Source organism: Pseudophryne corroboree, chromosome 7 (genome assembly GCF_028390025.1).
Source record: "Pseudophryne corroboree isolate aPseCor3 chromosome 7, aPseCor3.hap2, whole genome shotgun sequence".
Taxonomy (NCBI): domain Eukaryota; kingdom Metazoa; phylum Chordata; class Amphibia; order Anura; family Myobatrachidae; genus Pseudophryne; species Pseudophryne corroboree.
In genome coordinates, this window is record NC_086450.1 from 177,201,184 (window position 1) to 177,218,209 (window position 17,026).

At 49.5% G+C, this 17,026-nt stretch overlaps 1 protein-coding gene across 2 annotated transcripts in view; it reads left to right on the forward strand.

Moving 5' to 3' along the window:
- The window catches only part of STK11IP (serine/threonine kinase 11 interacting protein), a 210,636-nt gene that overhangs the window by 131,152 nt on the left and 62,458 nt on the right, over positions 1–17,026 (forward strand). Inside the window, exon 20 of one of the 2 annotated variants that reach the window (XM_063933797.1) lies at positions 11,510–11,622. In XM_063933797.1, the coding sequence (XP_063789867.1) occupies positions 11,510–11,622 (113 nt within the window). Of the gene's footprint in view, positions 1–11,506; positions 11,623–17,026 lie in introns of both variants that reach the window. The other variant, XM_063933796.1, reaches the window with a different exon arrangement.

Consider the following 17,026-nt stretch of genomic DNA (forward strand, 5'->3'; position numbering starts at 1 on the left):
CTGCCTCCCCTTCCATAGGGGAAAGGCAAGATCTATTAGAAAAAACAGCAAGGGGAAACAACCGTAACTCAGAATGTTTCCCTTTGGCTTCTATAAATAACTCACAGGTCCTAGTCTATTCCTGGACTAACTGAAAATTAGTAGACAAGTGGTCACCGGATTGGGGACCAGCCAGATAGACTCAGCGACAAGTGGTGTATGTAGTGGAAACGGAAAACTACGTCCACTTCTGCGAACCTAACAAGGCTGCAGAACTCTTACCTTTTCACCTTCCACTGTCTACACAGAAAAGGAAAAAAGAACGGTATCGAACCGGTTAAAACGACTGCATCCCACAAAAGAATGCGTCACCAACCGTTGTGAAAGAGGCTAACTCACGAATTCAGACTTACCAGCGGAAACCGCCGAGATTGACTGAACAGAGGCCACACCAAACAGCTGTATAACTCCCACCAGCAACTCCCGGAGACCTCCTCCGCATTTTTCCGGTCACACCACCTGCTGTCACGTGGCAGCCTGCTGTAATGTTATAAGGAAAAATAAACATAGGCAAGCCTACGCACTCTGGGTAGGATAATTCTATCGGATGCCTACCCGACTACAACACTCCCTCAAGTGCATACAAGGTCAAAGTATAGAAATAAAATTTCACTTAGCTGCCTGTGTATGATCCCTTGCGACCGGGCTCTGCGTCGACCAGGAGATGACTGTCATAATTTTCTCTCCGCGTTGTGAAGAGAATAATATTCGGACTCCCTAAGAGGATCGAAACCAACTCGTCCCGACCAATCTAGAGCTTAATCAACAGAGGGATCAGCACATGATAAGAATACCATTATTTCAGCATTCATGGATAAACATCATGTAATACACAATAAAACACATACATCCTAAGCCTGCATATATAAACATATATCTACATCTACACCCATATAGATATAACCTATACGCAAGTGGATTGTCCAGACCTGTCAGGTCCATAGTGACAGTAATGTGTTGTAAACGTGTATGAACATGTAGCGATATCTACCAGGAAGGTTAAGGTCGACATAAAACATAGTAAATGTCGACCGGCAGGAATATTAAGCGACAAAATTTTGGAAGCCCGAGGGGTCTGAGGGAAGCATACCAAATAATTTGATAAAACTCCCCCTACATATCCCTATAAATATACATATATACATATACAGGTATAGGGCAATAACAGCCTGATAATTTTTTTACACGGGAAATACCATTGATGCCGACAGGGCATCCACCAACGACTGTATCTTCGCTATCGTGTTTTATGTTCTAGGCATACGAACTGCTAATACTTCATTTCCCGAAATAAGCTTCGCCATGTCCTGCAAAACCGACAGTTAACCCCACAGCAGCTCATGACCAAGCCCTCACATCTGCCGACTTATGTCGACCAACCGATAGTGGGTTAACAAACAGGGAAAGAGGGAGATTATGCCTTACTACAAGGAATATGCATCCAATCTCAAACTTAATGCTATATGCCACCCCTAAAGCATTAAAACACTGTGCCCCCCTTCCATCTTCCTTTACAGCAAGTTCTGGCAGGGATCTTGACGAAAATGGCGCTGACTCCTCAGAGAAAGCTAAACTCGGCCCCTTTCCGGTGCCTTACCGCCCCTTATCAGTATACTGGCTGGCCCCATATATCTTCTAACAATGTCCCTCAGGGCGCCCCCCCTTGCACCCTGCAACCAAGAAATTAGTTAGCGTGTGGGAGCACCGGGGCGGGACCGCCGCTATGTCGGAAACGGCAGTGGGGGAGAAAAAAGGCGCACAGTGGCCAAACCCGCGCTGTCGGGGGTCCGGGACACGGAACCCTCGGCCGCGCCAATCGTTTGTTCAGGGCGCTCCCCCCTCCGCGCACTGCACCCGTGGGAAGCAGCGGCGGGGAGGAGAAAGCGCGTCTCACACAACACGCGCTGGCGGGGGTCCGGGATACGGAGCCCCCGGCCGTGTCCTAACTAAGTAATAAGTTGCTCAGGGAGCTCCCACCCCAGCGCCCTGCACCCGAGGGAGGCAGCGGCGGGGGAGAGAGGCGCGCAGTGCGCAAACACGCGCTGGCGGGGGTCCGGGACACGGAGCCCCCGGCCGCGGCATTACTGTACTCAGGGCGCTCCCTCCCCAGCGCCCTGCACCCGAGGGAGGCAGCGGCGAGGGAGAGAGGCGCGCAGTGCGCAAACGCGGTGGCGGGGGTCCGGGACATGGATCCCCCGGCAGGGTCACAATAACATCCTGCATGGTCCCAATAGTAACATGTTACACAGGGCGCTCCCCCCCCCCTTGTATGTCGTCAGTGGAGAGTTAATGGTGCGTAGCGCGCTTTACAATGCTGGCGGGGGAATTAGACACGGTGCTCCCAGCACCTAACACGTTTTTAAAGCCAGACTAATTCAAACCTCAGTAACCTGCCGCCCAGGGCGCTCCCCCCCCAGCGCCCTGCACCCAGTGAGTGCTGTTGAGTGGGAGCATGGAGCGCAGCGCGACCGCTGTACCTCCGTTACTGAAGTCTTCTACAGTCACTGAAGTCTTCTGTTCTTCTAATACTCACCCCGCTTCTTTCTTCTGGCTTCTGTGAGGGGGTGACGGCGTGGCTCCGGGAACAAGCAGCTAGGCGCACCAAGTGATCGAACCCTCTGGAGCTAATGGTGTCCAGTAGCCGAGAAGCAGAGCCCTTAAACTAAGAAGAAGTAGGTCTGCTCCTCTCCCCTCACTCCCACGATGCAGGGAGCCTGTAGCCAGCAGGTCTGCCTGAAAATAACAAACCTAACAAAGTCTTTCAGAGAAACTCAGGAGAGCTCCCTTGTGTGTGACCCATCACTCCTGGGCACAAAGTCTAACTGAGGTCTGGAGGAGGGGCATAGAGGGAGGAGCCAGTTCACACCCAGTTTAAGTCTTTATAGTGTGCCCAAGCTCCTGCGGATCCGTCTATACCCCATGGTCCTTTTGGAGTCCCCAGCATCCTCTAGGACGTATGAGAAATTGAGTTGTGTGTTTGCTCTTTGTGGTGAATATCCTCGATCACCTTATTTTTGACAAACCTGCATTTAAAAGGAATTAGACTAAAAGGTGTGGTGTTTTTTTATTTTTTTAGTCTCCATGCTTACTTTTAAGAGATTATGGGGTATATGCAATTGCCGGCGAATCGCGGCAATTTTTCGCCCGTTTTTTAATTCGACACAATTCGACCGTCGAATTCCGGCAGGTGGTTGCCGGAATTCTACATATTCAATAAAAAACGGATTCGACAGTCCCGCTGTCGAAAAACGGCCAATTTGACGGATTTTGATTAGATTTTTAAAAATGTTAAAAAAACGGGAAAAAACCCGAAAAAATTTTGCGTGGGGTCCCCCCTCCTAAGCATAACCAGCCTCGGGCTCTTTGAGCCGGTCCTGGTTGCCAAAATACGGGGAAAAAAATTACAGGGGATCCCCCGTATTTTAACAACCAGCACCAGGCTCTGCGCCTGGTGCTGGTGCAAAAAATACGGGGGACAAAAAGAGTAGGGGTCCCCCGTATTTTTTGGACCAGCATCGGGCTCCACTAGCTGGACAGATAATGCCACAGCCGGGGGTCACTTTTATACAGCGCCCTGCGGCCGTGGCATTAAATACCCAATTAGTCACCCTGGAGGAGTGGGGACCCCTTCAATCAAGGGGTCCCCCCCCCAGCCACCCAAGGGCCAGGGGTGAAGCCCGAGGCTGTCCCCCCCCCCCCCCCCCCTATGCAAGGGCTGCGGATGGGGGGCTGATAGCTAAGAGTAAAATGAAAGAATATTGGTTTTTCCAGAAGAACTACAAGTCCCAGCAAGCCTCCCCTGCAAGCTGGTACTTGGAGAACCACAAGTACCAGCATGCGGGTGGAAAAACGGGCCTGCTGGTACCTGTAGTTCTACTGAAAAAAAAATACCCAAATAAAAACAGGAGACACACACCGTGAAAGTAAAAGTTTATTTCATACATGCCGACACATACATACTTACCTATGTAGACAGTCCGACACTGGCCACGCCCCCCTCGTCAATGAAGAATCCGGGGTACCTGTAAAAAAAATTCTACTCACCTAAATCCAGTGTCCGGATCTTTTTTAATAATCCTCGTACTTGGCAAAACAACAAAACGGCAAACCGAACCAAACGGACTGAAAGGGGTCCCATGTTTACACATGGGACCCCTTTCCACGAATGCCGGGACCCCACGTGACTCCTGTCACAGAGGGTCCCTTCAGCCAATCAGCGAGCGCCACGTTGTGGCACTCTGCTGATTGGCTATACGCGTCTGAGCTGTCAGACAGCACATCGCAAAGCCTAACCATTATAATCAATGGTGGGAACTTTGCGGTCAGCGGTGAGGTCACTTAGCGGTCAGCGGCTGACCGCTAGTGACCTCACCGCTGACCGCAAAGTTCCCACCATTGAATATAATGGAGGAGCTTTGCGATGCGCTGATTGCCTGAAGGAACCCTCTGTGACAGCAGTCACAGGGGGTGTCTGCATTCGGGGAAAGGGGTCCCATGTGTAAACATGGGACCCCTTTCAGTCCGCCTGGTCCGGGTGTTCGTTTTTTTATTTTGACAAGTACGTGGATTATAAAAAAAGATCCGGACTCTGCTTTTTGGTGAGTATAATTTTTTTGGCAGGTACCCCGGATTCTTCACTGACGAGGGGGTCGTGGCCAGTGTCGGAGTGTCAACATAGGTAAGTATGTGTGTGTTGGCAGGTGTGAAATAAAGTTTTACTCTCACGGTGTGCGTGTCCTGTTTTTATTTGGGTATTTTTTTTCCAGTAGAACTACAGGTACCAGCGGGCCCGTTTTTCTCCCGCATGCTGGTACTTGTGGTTCTCCAAGTACCAGCTTGCGGGGGAGGCTTGCTGGGACTTGTAGTACTACTGGAAAAAACAATATTCTTTCATTTTTCAAAAGGCTATCAGCCCCCCATCCGCAGCCCTTAGATGGGGGGGACAGCCTCGGGCTTCACCCCTGGCCCTTGGGTGGCTGGAGGGGGGGGACCCCTTGATTGAAGGGGTCCCCACTACTCCAGGGTACCCCGGCCAGGGGTGACTAGTTTGGGTATTTAATGCCACGGCCGCAGGCCGCTGTATAAAAGTGACCCCCGGCTGTGGCATTATCTGTCCAGCTAGTGGAGCCCGGTGCTAGTCCAAAAAATATGGGGGACCCCTACTCTTTTTGTCCCCCGTATTTTTTGCACCAGGACCAGGCGCAGAGCCCGGTGCTGGTTGTTAAAATACGGGGGATCCCCTGTCATTTTTCCCCCCGTATTTTGGCAACCAGGACCGGCTCAAAAAGCCCGAGGCTGGTTATGCTTAGGAGGGGGGACCCCACGCATTTTTTTTTTTTTTTTCAGATTTTTACCATTCCATAAAAAAAATATATATATATTTTTAAAAATATATAAATAATACTTGTGCCTCCAAAATAGACAAACCAAGTACCTAATCCCTTCTAATAAAAATAGATATGCTATTACCAATAAAAAAAACACAAAAAAAAACATGTTTTTTAAATTTTTTATTAGATTCCGCCAGCAAAGTGTGGCGGATTGAAAATGACGAATTTACTGTCTAAAAGCACTGTTGTCGAATTTACAATCTTCAATTGAATATACTTTTGTCGAATTGCCGCATTTGTACCATTGCAGAAATGTCGAATTTGACAAATGTCGAATTTCAAAAAGTCGAATTTGTAAAGTCCGTTTTTTTGACGAAAAGTACTGAATTGCATTGTCGAATTTTTTTGGGGGGGGCGAAAATGTCCCGTTTTTCGACATTTTCGGGAATTCGACCGCAATTGCATATACCCCTATATTTCTCTTACGTCCTAGAGGATGCTGGGGACTCCGTAAGGACCATGGGGTATAGACGGGCTCCGCAGGAGATAGGGCACCTAAAAAGAACTTTGACTATGGGTGTGCACTGGCTCCTCCCTCTATGCCCCTCCTCCAGACCTCAGTTAGATCTTGTGCCCAGAGGAGAATGGGTGCACTGCAAAGAGCTCTCCAGAGTTTTCTGTTGAAGAAGAATTTTGTTAGGTTTTTTTATTTTCAGGGAGTCCTGTTGGCAACAGGCTCCCTGCATCGTGGGACCGAGGAGAGAGAAGCAGAGCTGGCTTGTCATGTTGGGCACTGCTTCTAAGGCTACTGGACACCATTAGCTCCAGAGGGAGTCGGAACACAGGTCTCACCTGGGGTTCGTCCCGGAGCCGCGCCGCCGTCCTCCTCACAGATGCCGAAGATAGAAGCCGGATAGAGAAGGCAGAAGACATCTTAGGTGGCAGAAGACATCAGATCTTCATGAGGTAAGGCGCGCAGCGGTAAGCTGCGCGCCATTGCTCCCAGTCACACACACACAGAGCAGCACTGAAGGGTGCAGGGCGCAGGGGGGGGGGCGCCCTGGGCAGCAATAAACCTCACATTTGGGCAAATACAGATTGATTAGGCTGCGGAGGCAGTAAATCTATGATCCCCCGCCATTTTTATTGAAAAATCACTGGGACCGAAGCCCGCCGTCGGGCGGGCGGGGCTTGATCCTTAGCACTAACCAGCGCCATTTTATCCACAGAAGCTGCATAAGGAAAACGCTGGCTCCCTGGTCTCTCCCCTGCTGAACTTCACAGGCTGGAAAAAAGAGGAGGTGGGCACATTAGCGCTTGTGTGTGCTGGCATACTCCCTCTCTGTCTCTCCTTAGGGCATGGTTGGGGTTTTGTCCCCTTATAGGTTAATCCCTGTGTGTGTGGGGTGTCGGTACGTGTGTGTCGACATGTCTGAGGCGGAAGGCTTCTCCAAGGAGGAGGTAGAGCAAATGAGTGGTGTGTCCCCGTCGGTTGTGCCGACTCCAGATTGGATGGACATGTGGCATATGTTGAATGCAAGTGTGGCATCTTTACATAAAAGGCTTGATAAGGCTGATTTAGGGGGGACATCAGGGGGTCAATCCTCGGATTGGACCGACTCACAGGGCCAGTCGGGGTCTCAAAAGCGTCCCTTAACACAAGACACTACTACCGACACGGATTCTGATTCCAGTGTCGACTATGACGAAGTAAAATTGCACCCTAGGGTGACTAAAACCATTCAGTGTATGATTGTGGCAATAAGGGATGTGTTGCATATTGTGGATGAACCCTTGGTCCCCGACACAAGGGTACACATGTTTAAGGAAAAGAAACAGATTATTAACTTTCCCACATCTCATGAATTGAATGATTTCTTTGGAAAAGCTTGGGAGACTCCGGATAAGAGACCGCAGATCCCCAAAAGAATTTATATGGCATACCCTTTCCCTAAGCAGGACAGGGAGATTTGGGAATCACCCTCCACTGTGGACAAAGCCCTGACGCGCTTGTCCAAGAAAGTGGCGCTACCGTCTCCTGACACAGCAGCCCTTAAGGACCCTGCAGATCGCAGGCAAGAAACTACCTTAAAGTGTATTTATTCTCATACGGGTGCTGTGCTAAGACCGACAATTGCGTCGGCATGGGTGTGTAGCGTAATTGCAGCTTGGACAGATGAGCTGACAGATCAATTTGATAATATTTATAAGGATACTATATTCCTAACTCTAGCCCATATTAAAGACGCAGTCTTATTTATGAGGGATGCTCAAAGGGACTTTGGATTGCTAGCTTCTGGGGCCAATGCCATGTCCATCTCAGCGAGAAGATCCTTATGGACTCGCCAATGGACGGGTGATGCGGATTCCAAAAAACATATGGAAGTACTACCCTATAAGGGTGATGTATTGTTTGGGGATGGGCTGACGGACCTGGTTTCCACAGCTACAGCAGGTAAATCAAATTTTTTACCATATATTCCCCAACAGCAAAAGAAAGTTACACCCTATCAGATGCAGTCCTTTCGGTCGCACAAGTCCAGAAGAGGTCGGGGATCCTCTTTCCTCGCCAGAGGTAAGGGCAGAGGCAAAAGAGCACCTGCTTCAGCAGGTGCCCAGGACCAAAAGTCCTCCCCGGCTGCTCCAAAACCCACAGCATGACGCTGGGGCTCCCCTGAGGGAGTCCGCACCGGTGGGGGCACGTCTTCGACTTTTCAGTCAGGCCTGGGTCAGTTCGGACCTGAATCCCTGGGTGTTGGAAATAGTTTCCCAGGGTTACAAATTGGAATTCGAGGAGGTGCCCCCGCGCCGATTTTTCAAATCGGCCCTACCAGCTTCCACATCGGAAAGGGATATAGTGTTAGCTGCAATTCAAACGCTGTGTATACAGCAAGTGATAATCAAGGTTCCCCTGCACCAGCAGGGAAGAGGTTACTACTCAACCCTATTTGTGGTCCCGAAACAGGACGGTTCGGTCAGACCTATTTTGAATCTGAAATCCCTAAACCTGTACATAAAAAGATTCAAATTCAAAATGGAATCTCTCAGAGCGATAATAGCCAACATGGAGGAGGGGGAGTTTATGGTGTCTCTGGACATAAAGGATGCGTACCTTCATGTCCCCATATATGCCCCCCATCAGGAATACCTGAGATGCGCTGTACAGGATTGTCATTACCAATTTCAGACGCTGCCGTTTGGAATCTCCACGGCCCCGAGGATTTTCACCAAGATAATGGCGGAAATGATGGTGGTCCTGCGCAAGCATGGAGTCACAATTATCCCATACTTGGACGATCTCCTGATAAAAGCGAGATCAAGGGAGAAATTGCTGAGCAGTGTGGCGCTCTCTCAGAGAGTGCTCCAGCAACACGGTTGGATTCTAAATCTACCGAAGTCACAGTTGATTCCGACAACTCGACTACCGTTCCTAGGTATGATACTGGATACGGAACAAATGAAGGTCTTCCTCCCGATAGAGAAAGCCCAAGACATCCAGAACATGGTCAGAGACCTGCTAAAACCGAAAAGGGTGTCAGTTCACCAATGCACTCGAGTTCTGGGGAAAATGGTGGCGGCCTACGAGGCCATTCCCTTCGGAAGGTTCCATGCAAGGACTTTTCAATGGGACCTTCTGGACAAGTGGTCCGGGTCCCATCTGCACTTACATCGAAAGATAACTCTGTCCCCAGGGACCAGAGTGTCCCTCCTGTGGTGGTTGCAAAGTGCTCACCTCCTGGAGGGTCGCAGGTTCGGAATTCAGGATTGGATCCTGGTTACCACGGACGCGAGCCTCCGAGGATGGGGAGCGGTCACACAGGGAAAAAATTTTCAGGGTCTTTGGTCAAACCAGGAGTCCTGTCTACACATCAATGTGTTGGAACTCAGGGCCATTTACAACGGCCTTCGACAAGCGGAGAGTTTTCTTCGAAACCTACCGGTTCTGATTCAATCAGACAATGTCACAGCAGTGGCTCATGTGAACCGCTAAGGCGGGACAAGAAGCAGAGTCGCGATGGCGGAAGCCACAAGGATCCTTCGCTGGGCGGAAAATCATGTAAGCGCTCTGTCGGCTGTCTTCATTCCGGGAGTGGACAACTGGGAAGCAGACTTCCTCAGCAGACACGATCTCCATCCAGGAGAGTGGGGACTTCATCAAGAAGTCTTTGCAGACGTAACACGTCTTTGGGGAACTCCTCAAATAGACATGATGGCGTCACGCCTCAACAAAAAACTTTGGAGGTATTGCGCCAGGTCTCGGGACCCTCAGGCAGTAGCAGTAGACGCTCTGGTAACACCGTGGGTGTTCAAATCGGTCTACGTGTTTCCTCCTCTTCCTCTCATCACAAAAGTGTTGAGGATCATAAGACGAAGAAGAGTACAGACGATACTCGTTGTCCCAGACTGGCCTCGAAGGGCCTGGTACTCGGATCTACAAGAGATGCTCACAGGAGATCCCTGGCCTCTTCATCTGAGGGAAGACATGTTGCAGCAGGGGCCCTGTGTATTTCAAGACTTACCGCGGTTACGTTTGACGGCATGGCGGTTGAACGCCGAATCCTAGCGAAAAAGGGGATTCCGGAAGAGGTCATCCCTACTTTAATAAAGGCTAGGAAGGAGGTGACGGTAAAACATTATCACCGTATCTGGCGAAAGTATGTGTCTTGGTGTGAGACCAAGAATGCACCTACGGAAGATTTTCATCTGGGTCGTCTTCTCCACTTCCTACAGACAGGAGTGGATATGGGCCTGAAATTAGGCTCTGTTAAGGTACAGATTTCGGCCCTCTCGATTTTCTTTCAGAAGGAATTGGCTTCTCTTCCAGAAGTCCAGACGTTTGTAAAGGGAGTGCTGCACATCCAGCCCCCTTTTGTGCCTCCAGTGGCACCATGGGACCTGAACGTGGTGTTGCAGTTCCTAAAATCACACTGGTTTGAACCGCTTAACAAGGTTGAGTTGAAATTTCTTACCTGGAAGGTGGTCATGTTGTTGGCCTTAGCATCAGCAAGGCGAGGGTCAGAATTGGCGGCTTTGTCACACAAGAGCCCCTACTTGATTTTCCATCGAGCTGAATTGAGGACACGTCCGCAATTTTTGCCTATGGTGGTTTCTTCATTCCATGTGAATCAACCTATTATGGTGCCTGTGGCTACAAGTGACCTGGAGGATTCCAGATCCCTGGACGTAGTCAGGGCCTTAAAGATTTATGTAGCCAGGACGGCTAGAATTAGTAAAACAGAGGCTCTGTTTGTCCTGTATGCGGCCAATAAGATTGGCGCTCCTGCTTCGAAGCAGACTATTGCTCGCTGGATCTGTAATACGATTCAGCAGGCTCACTCTACGGCTGGACTGCCGGTACCAAATTCGGTTAAGGCCCATTCAACTAGGAAGGTGGGCTCTTCTTGGGCGGCTGCCCGAGGCGTCTCGGCATTACAACTTTGCCGAGCGGCGACTTGGTCGGGGTCAAACACTTTTGCTAAATTCTACAAGTTTGATACCCTGGCTGATGAGGACCTCGCGTTTGCTCAGTCGGTGCTGCAGAGTCATACGCACTCTCCCGCCCGATTGGATGCTTTGGTGTAAACCCCATGGTCCTTACGGAGTCCCCAGCATCCTCTAGGACGTAAGAGAAAATAAGATTTTAAACCTACCGGTAAATCTATTTCTCCTAGTCCGTAGAGGATGCTGGGCGCCCGTCCCAGTGCGGAAACTCTGCAAGACTTGTATATAGTTGTTGCTTACATAAGGGTTATGTTACAGTTGACATCGGTCTTGGACCGTTACTGTAGTTTGTTCATACTGTTAACTGGTTATGTATGTTCCAGGTTACATGGTATGATAGATGTGGGCTGGTATGAATCTTGCCCTTGGATTGCTAAATCCTGCCTTGTATTGTCCATCTCCTCTGGGCACAGTTCTCTACTGAGGTCTGGAGGAGGGGCATAGAGGGAGGAGCCAGTGCACACCCATAGTCAAAGTTCTTTTTAGGTGCCCTATCTCCTGCGGAGCCCGTCTATACCCCATGATCCTTACGGAGTCCCCAGCATCCTCTACGGACTAGGATAAATAGATTTACCGGTAGGTTTAAAATCTTATTTTTTGCTAAATTGTACTAAACTTCCAGTGTGTTTCTTCAGCAGGTCTTAGTCCAGATCAAACATTAGATTTCCGGCTGATAGACCATCGGCTCAAGTTGTACCTTGATATGGAGATCCTGGAAGGGGAGATGGAGGAATTCCAGTGTTACATGAAGGTGAGACCCTCATCTCAGCATTGGTATACAGCTTGTCTTCCCTTTCTTTATACAGTAGAATTGCTTGGTGTCTGGTTCAAGCTCCTGAGATGATGGTGATGATACAAGATTGCACATACATATTCCTCATGTATTTCTTTGGCTATGAGTCCTATCCAGAACAAAGTTTGCATTGCATCTTGGGTTATTTCTAGCATCTAATATGTGGCTACTATTTTATTGCTCACCATTTAGTACAGTTCCATTATTTTGTTTCACTTCCTGCGTAATCCTTGTTTCACCTGTCAGTGCTTCCTTGTCTGTCATATTGAGGTGTGATGAATCTCTGATAATATAATATATTTTGTGTCAAATTTAATGTGTGTGACACCTCACTGCGCCACCAATGATGTCTGACCATATTGGTAGATCGGTAAGTTCTGGAACGGACTGAAAATCTGATAAAGAAAATAAGATTTTACTCACCGGTAAATCTATTTCTCGTAGTCCGTAGTGGATGCTGGGACTCCGTAAGGACCATGGGGAATAGCGGCTCCGCAGGAGACTGGGCACAACTAAAGAAAGCTTTAGGACTACCTGGTGTGCACTGGCTCCTCCCACTATGACCCTCCTCCAGACCTCAGTTAGGATACTGTGCCCGGAAGAGCTGACACAATAAGGAAGGATTTTGAATCCCGGGTAAGACTCATACCAGCCACACCAATCACACCGTATAACTCGTGATACTATACCCAGTTAACAGTATGAAATATAACTGAGCCTCTCAACAGATGGCTCAACAATAACCCTTTAGTTAGGCAATAACTATATACAAGTATTGCAGACAATCCGCACTTTTGATGGGCGCCCAGCATCCACTACGGACTACGAGAAATAGATTTACCGGTGAGTAAAATCTTATTTTCTCTGACGTCCTAAGTGGATGCTGGGATTCCGTAAGGACCATGGGGATTATACCAAAGCTCCCAAACGGGCGGGAGAGTGCGGATGACTCTGCAGCACCGAATGAGCAAACTCTAGGTCCTCCTCAGCCAGGGTATCAAACTTGTAGACTTTTGCAAAAGTGTTTGAACCCGACCAAGTAACAGCTCGGCAAATTTGTAAAGCCGAGACCCCTCGGGCAGCCGCCCAAGAAGAGCCCACTTTCCTCGTGGAATGGGCTTTTACAGATTTAGGGTGCGGCAGTCCAGCCGCAGAATGTGCAAGTTGAATCGTGCTACAGATCCAGCGAGCAATAGTCTGCATAGAAGCAGGAGCACCCAGCTTGTGGGTGCATACAGGATAAATAGCGAGTCAGTTTTCCTGACTCCAGCCGTCCTGGAAACATATATTTTTCAGGGCCCTGACTACGTCCAGTAACTTGGAATCCTCCAAGTCCCAAGTAGCCGCAGGCACCTCAATAGGTTGGTTCACATGAAAAACTGATACCACCTTAGGAAGGAATTGGGAACGAGTCCTCAATTCCGCCCTATCCATATAAAAAAATTAGATAAGGGCTTTTGCATGATAAAGCCGCTAATTTTGATACACGCCTGGCTGACGCCAAGGCCAACAGCATGACCACTTTCCACGTGAGGTATTCTAGCTCCACGGATTTAAGTGGCTCAACCCAATGCGACTTCAGTAAATCCAACACCACGTTGAGATCCCACGGTGCCACTGGAGGCACAAACGGGGGCTGCCTATGCAGCACTCCCTTAACAAAAGTCTGAACTTCAGGCAGTGAAGTCAGTTCTATTTTGGAAGAAAATCAATAGAGCTGAAATCTGGACCTTAATGTAACCCAATTTTAGGCCCATAGTCACCCCTGACTGTAGGAAGTGCAGAAATCGACCTAGCTGAAATTCCTCCGTTGGGGCCTTCCTGGCCTCACAGCACGCAACATATTTCCGCCATATGCGGTGATAATGGTTTGCGTTCACTTCCTTCCTAGCTTTAATTAGCGTAGGAATAACTTCCTCCGGAATGCCCTTTTCCTTCAGGATCCGGCGTTCAACCGCCATGCCGTCCAACGCAGCCGCGGTACATCTTGGAACAGACAGGCCCCCTGCTGCAGCAGGTCCTGTCTGAGCGGCAGAGGCCATGGGTCCTCTGAGATCATTTCTTGGAGTTCTGGGTACCAAGCTCTTCTTGGCCAATCCGGAACAATGAGTATAGTTCTTACTCCTCTCCTTCTTATTATTCTCATTACCCTGGTATGAGAGGCAGAGAAGGGAACACATACACCGACTGGTACACCCACGGTGTTACCAGAGCGTCCACAGCTATCGCCTGAGGGTCCCTTGACCTGGCGCAATATCTTTGTAGCTTTTTGTTGAGGCGGGACGCCATCATGTCCACCTGTGGCCTTTCCCAACGGTGTACAATCATTTGGAAGACTTCTGGATGAAGTCCCCACTCTCCGGGGTGGAGGTCGTGTCTTCTGAGAAAGTCTGCTTCTCAGTTGTCCACTCCGGGAATGAACACTGCTGACAGTGCTAACACATGATTTTCCGCCCATCGGAGAATCCTTGTGGCTTCTGCCATCGCCATCCTGCTTCTTGTGCCGCCCTGTTGGTTTACATGAGCGACCGCCGTGATGTTGTCTGACTGGATCAGCACCGGCCGGTGTTGAAGCAGGGGTCTAGCCTGACTTAGGGCATTGTAAATGGCCCTTAGTTCCAGAATATTTGTGTAGGGAAGTCTCCTGACTTTTCCATAGCCTTGGAAGTTTCTTCCCTGTGTGATTGCCCCCCAGCCTCGAAGGCTGGCATCCGTGGTCACCAGGACCCAGTCCTGTATGCCGAATCTGCGGCCCCCTAGAAGATGAGCACTCTGCAGCCACCACAACAGCGACACCCTGGCCCTTGGAGACAGGGTTATCCGCCGATGCATCTGAAGATGCGACCCGGACCACTTGTCCAACAGATCCCACTGGAAGATCCTTGCATGGGACCTGGCGAATGGAATTTCTTCGTAAGAAGCTACCATCTTTCCCAGGGCTCGCGTGCATTGATGCACCGACACCTGTATTTGTATTAGGAGGTCTCTGTCTAGAGACGACAACTCCTTGGACTTCTCCTCCGGGAGAAACCCTTTTTATCCTGTTCTGTGTCCAGAACCATACCCAGGAACAGTAGACGCGTCGTAGGAACCAGCTGCGACTTTGGAATATTCAGAATCCAGCCGTGCTGTTGTAGCACTTCCCGAGATAGTGCTACTCCGACGAACAACTGCTCCCTGGACCTCGCCTTTATAAGGAGATCGTCCAAGTACGGGATAATTATTTCGGCCATTACCTTGGTAAATACCTCGGTGCCGGGGACAGACCAACGGCAACGTCTGGAATTGGTAATGACAATCCTGTACCACAATTTTGAGGTACTCCTGGTGAAGAGGGTAAATAGGGACATGCAGGTAAGCATCCTTGATGTCCAGTGATACCATGAAATTCTCCAGGCTTGCAATAATCGCCCTGAGCGATTCCATTTTGAACTTGAACCTTCGTATATAAGTGTTCAAGGATTTCAATTTTAAAATGGGTCTCACCGAACCGTCTGGTTTCGGTACCACAACATTTTGGAATAGTAACCCCGGCCTTGTTGAAGGAGGGGTACCTTGATTTCACCTGCTGGAAGTACAGCTTGTGAATTGCCGCCAGTACTACCTTTCTCCAAGGGCAGCAGGCAAGGCTGATGTGAGGTAACGGCGAGGGGGAGTCGCCTCGAACTCCAGCCTGCAGAACCTAGGGATCCACCTGTGGGCAAGCCCACTGGTCCCTGAAGTTCCCGAGACGCGCCCCCACCGCACCTGTCTCCACCTGTGGAGCAACAGCGTCATGCGGTGGACTCAGAGGAAGCGAGGGAAGATTTTTGATCATGGGAACTGGCTGTCTGGTGCAGCCTTTTTCCTTCTTCCCTTGTCTCTGTGCAGAAAGGAAGCGCCTTTGACCCGCTTGCTTTTCTGAAGCCGAAAGGACTGTACCTGAAAATACGGTGCTTTCTTAGGCTGTGAGGAAACCTGAGGTAAAAAATTTTCTTCCCAGCTGTTGCTGTGGATACGAGGTCCCAGAGACCATCCCCAAACAATTCCTCACCCTTATAAGGCAGAATCTCCATGTGCCTTTTAAAGGCAGCATCACCTGTCCACTGCCGGGTTTCTAATACCCTCCTGGCAGAATGGACATTGCATTAATTCTGGATGCCAGCCGGCAAATATCCCTCTGTGCATCCTTCATATATAAGACAACGTCTTTAATATGCTCTATTTAGCAAAATATTATCCATGTCTAGGGTATTAATATTATCTGACAGGGTATCAGACCACGCTGCAGCAGCACTATTTATGCTGAGGCAATTGCAGGTCTCAGTATAGAACCTGAGTGTGTATATACAGACTTCAGGATAGCCTCCTGCTTTTTATCAGCAGGCTCCTTCAAGGTGGCCGTATCCTAAGACGGCAGTGCCACCTTTTTTGACAAACGTGTGAGCGCCTTATCCACCCTAGGGGATATCTCCCAACGTGACCTATCCTCTGGCAGGAAAGGGTACGCCATCAGTAACTTTTTAGAAATTACCAGTTTCTTATCGGGGGAACCCACGCTTCTTTACACACTTCATTCACTCATCTAATGGGGGAACAAAACACTGGCTGCTTTTACTCCCCAAAAATAAAAACCCCTTTTATGTGGTACTTGGGTTCATGTCAGAAATGTGTAACACATTTTTCATTGCCGAGATCATGTAACGGATGTTCCTAGTGGATTGTGTATATATATCTCAACCTCGTCGACACTGGAGTCAGACTCCGTGTCGACATCTGTGTCTGCCATCTGAGGTAACGGGCGTTTTTGAGGCCCTGATGGCCTTTGAGACGCCTGGGCAGGCGCTGGCTGAGAAGCCGGCTGTCCCACAGCTGTTACGTCATCCAGCCTTTTATGTAAGGAGTTGACATTGTCGGTTAATACCTTCCACCTATCCATCCACTCTGGTGTCGGCCCCACAGGGGGCGACATCCCATTTATCGGCCTCTGCTCCGCCTCCACGTAACCTTCCTCATCTAACATGTCGACACAGCCGTACCGACACACCGCACACACACAGGGAATGCTCTGACTGAGGACAGGACCCCACAAAGTCCTTTGGGGAGACAGAGAGAGAGTATGCCAGCACACACCAGAGCGCTATATAATGCAGGGATTAACACTATAACTGAGTGATTTTTCCCCCAATAGCTGCTTGTATACATATATTGCGCCTAAATTTAGTGCCCCCCCTCTCTTTTTAACCCTTTGAGCCTGAAAACTACAGGGGAGAGCCTGGGGAGCTGTCTTCCAGCTGCACTGTGAAGAAAATATGGCGCCAGTGTGCTGAGGGAGATAGCCCCGCCCCTTTTTCGGCGGACTTTTCTCCCGCTTTTTTATGGA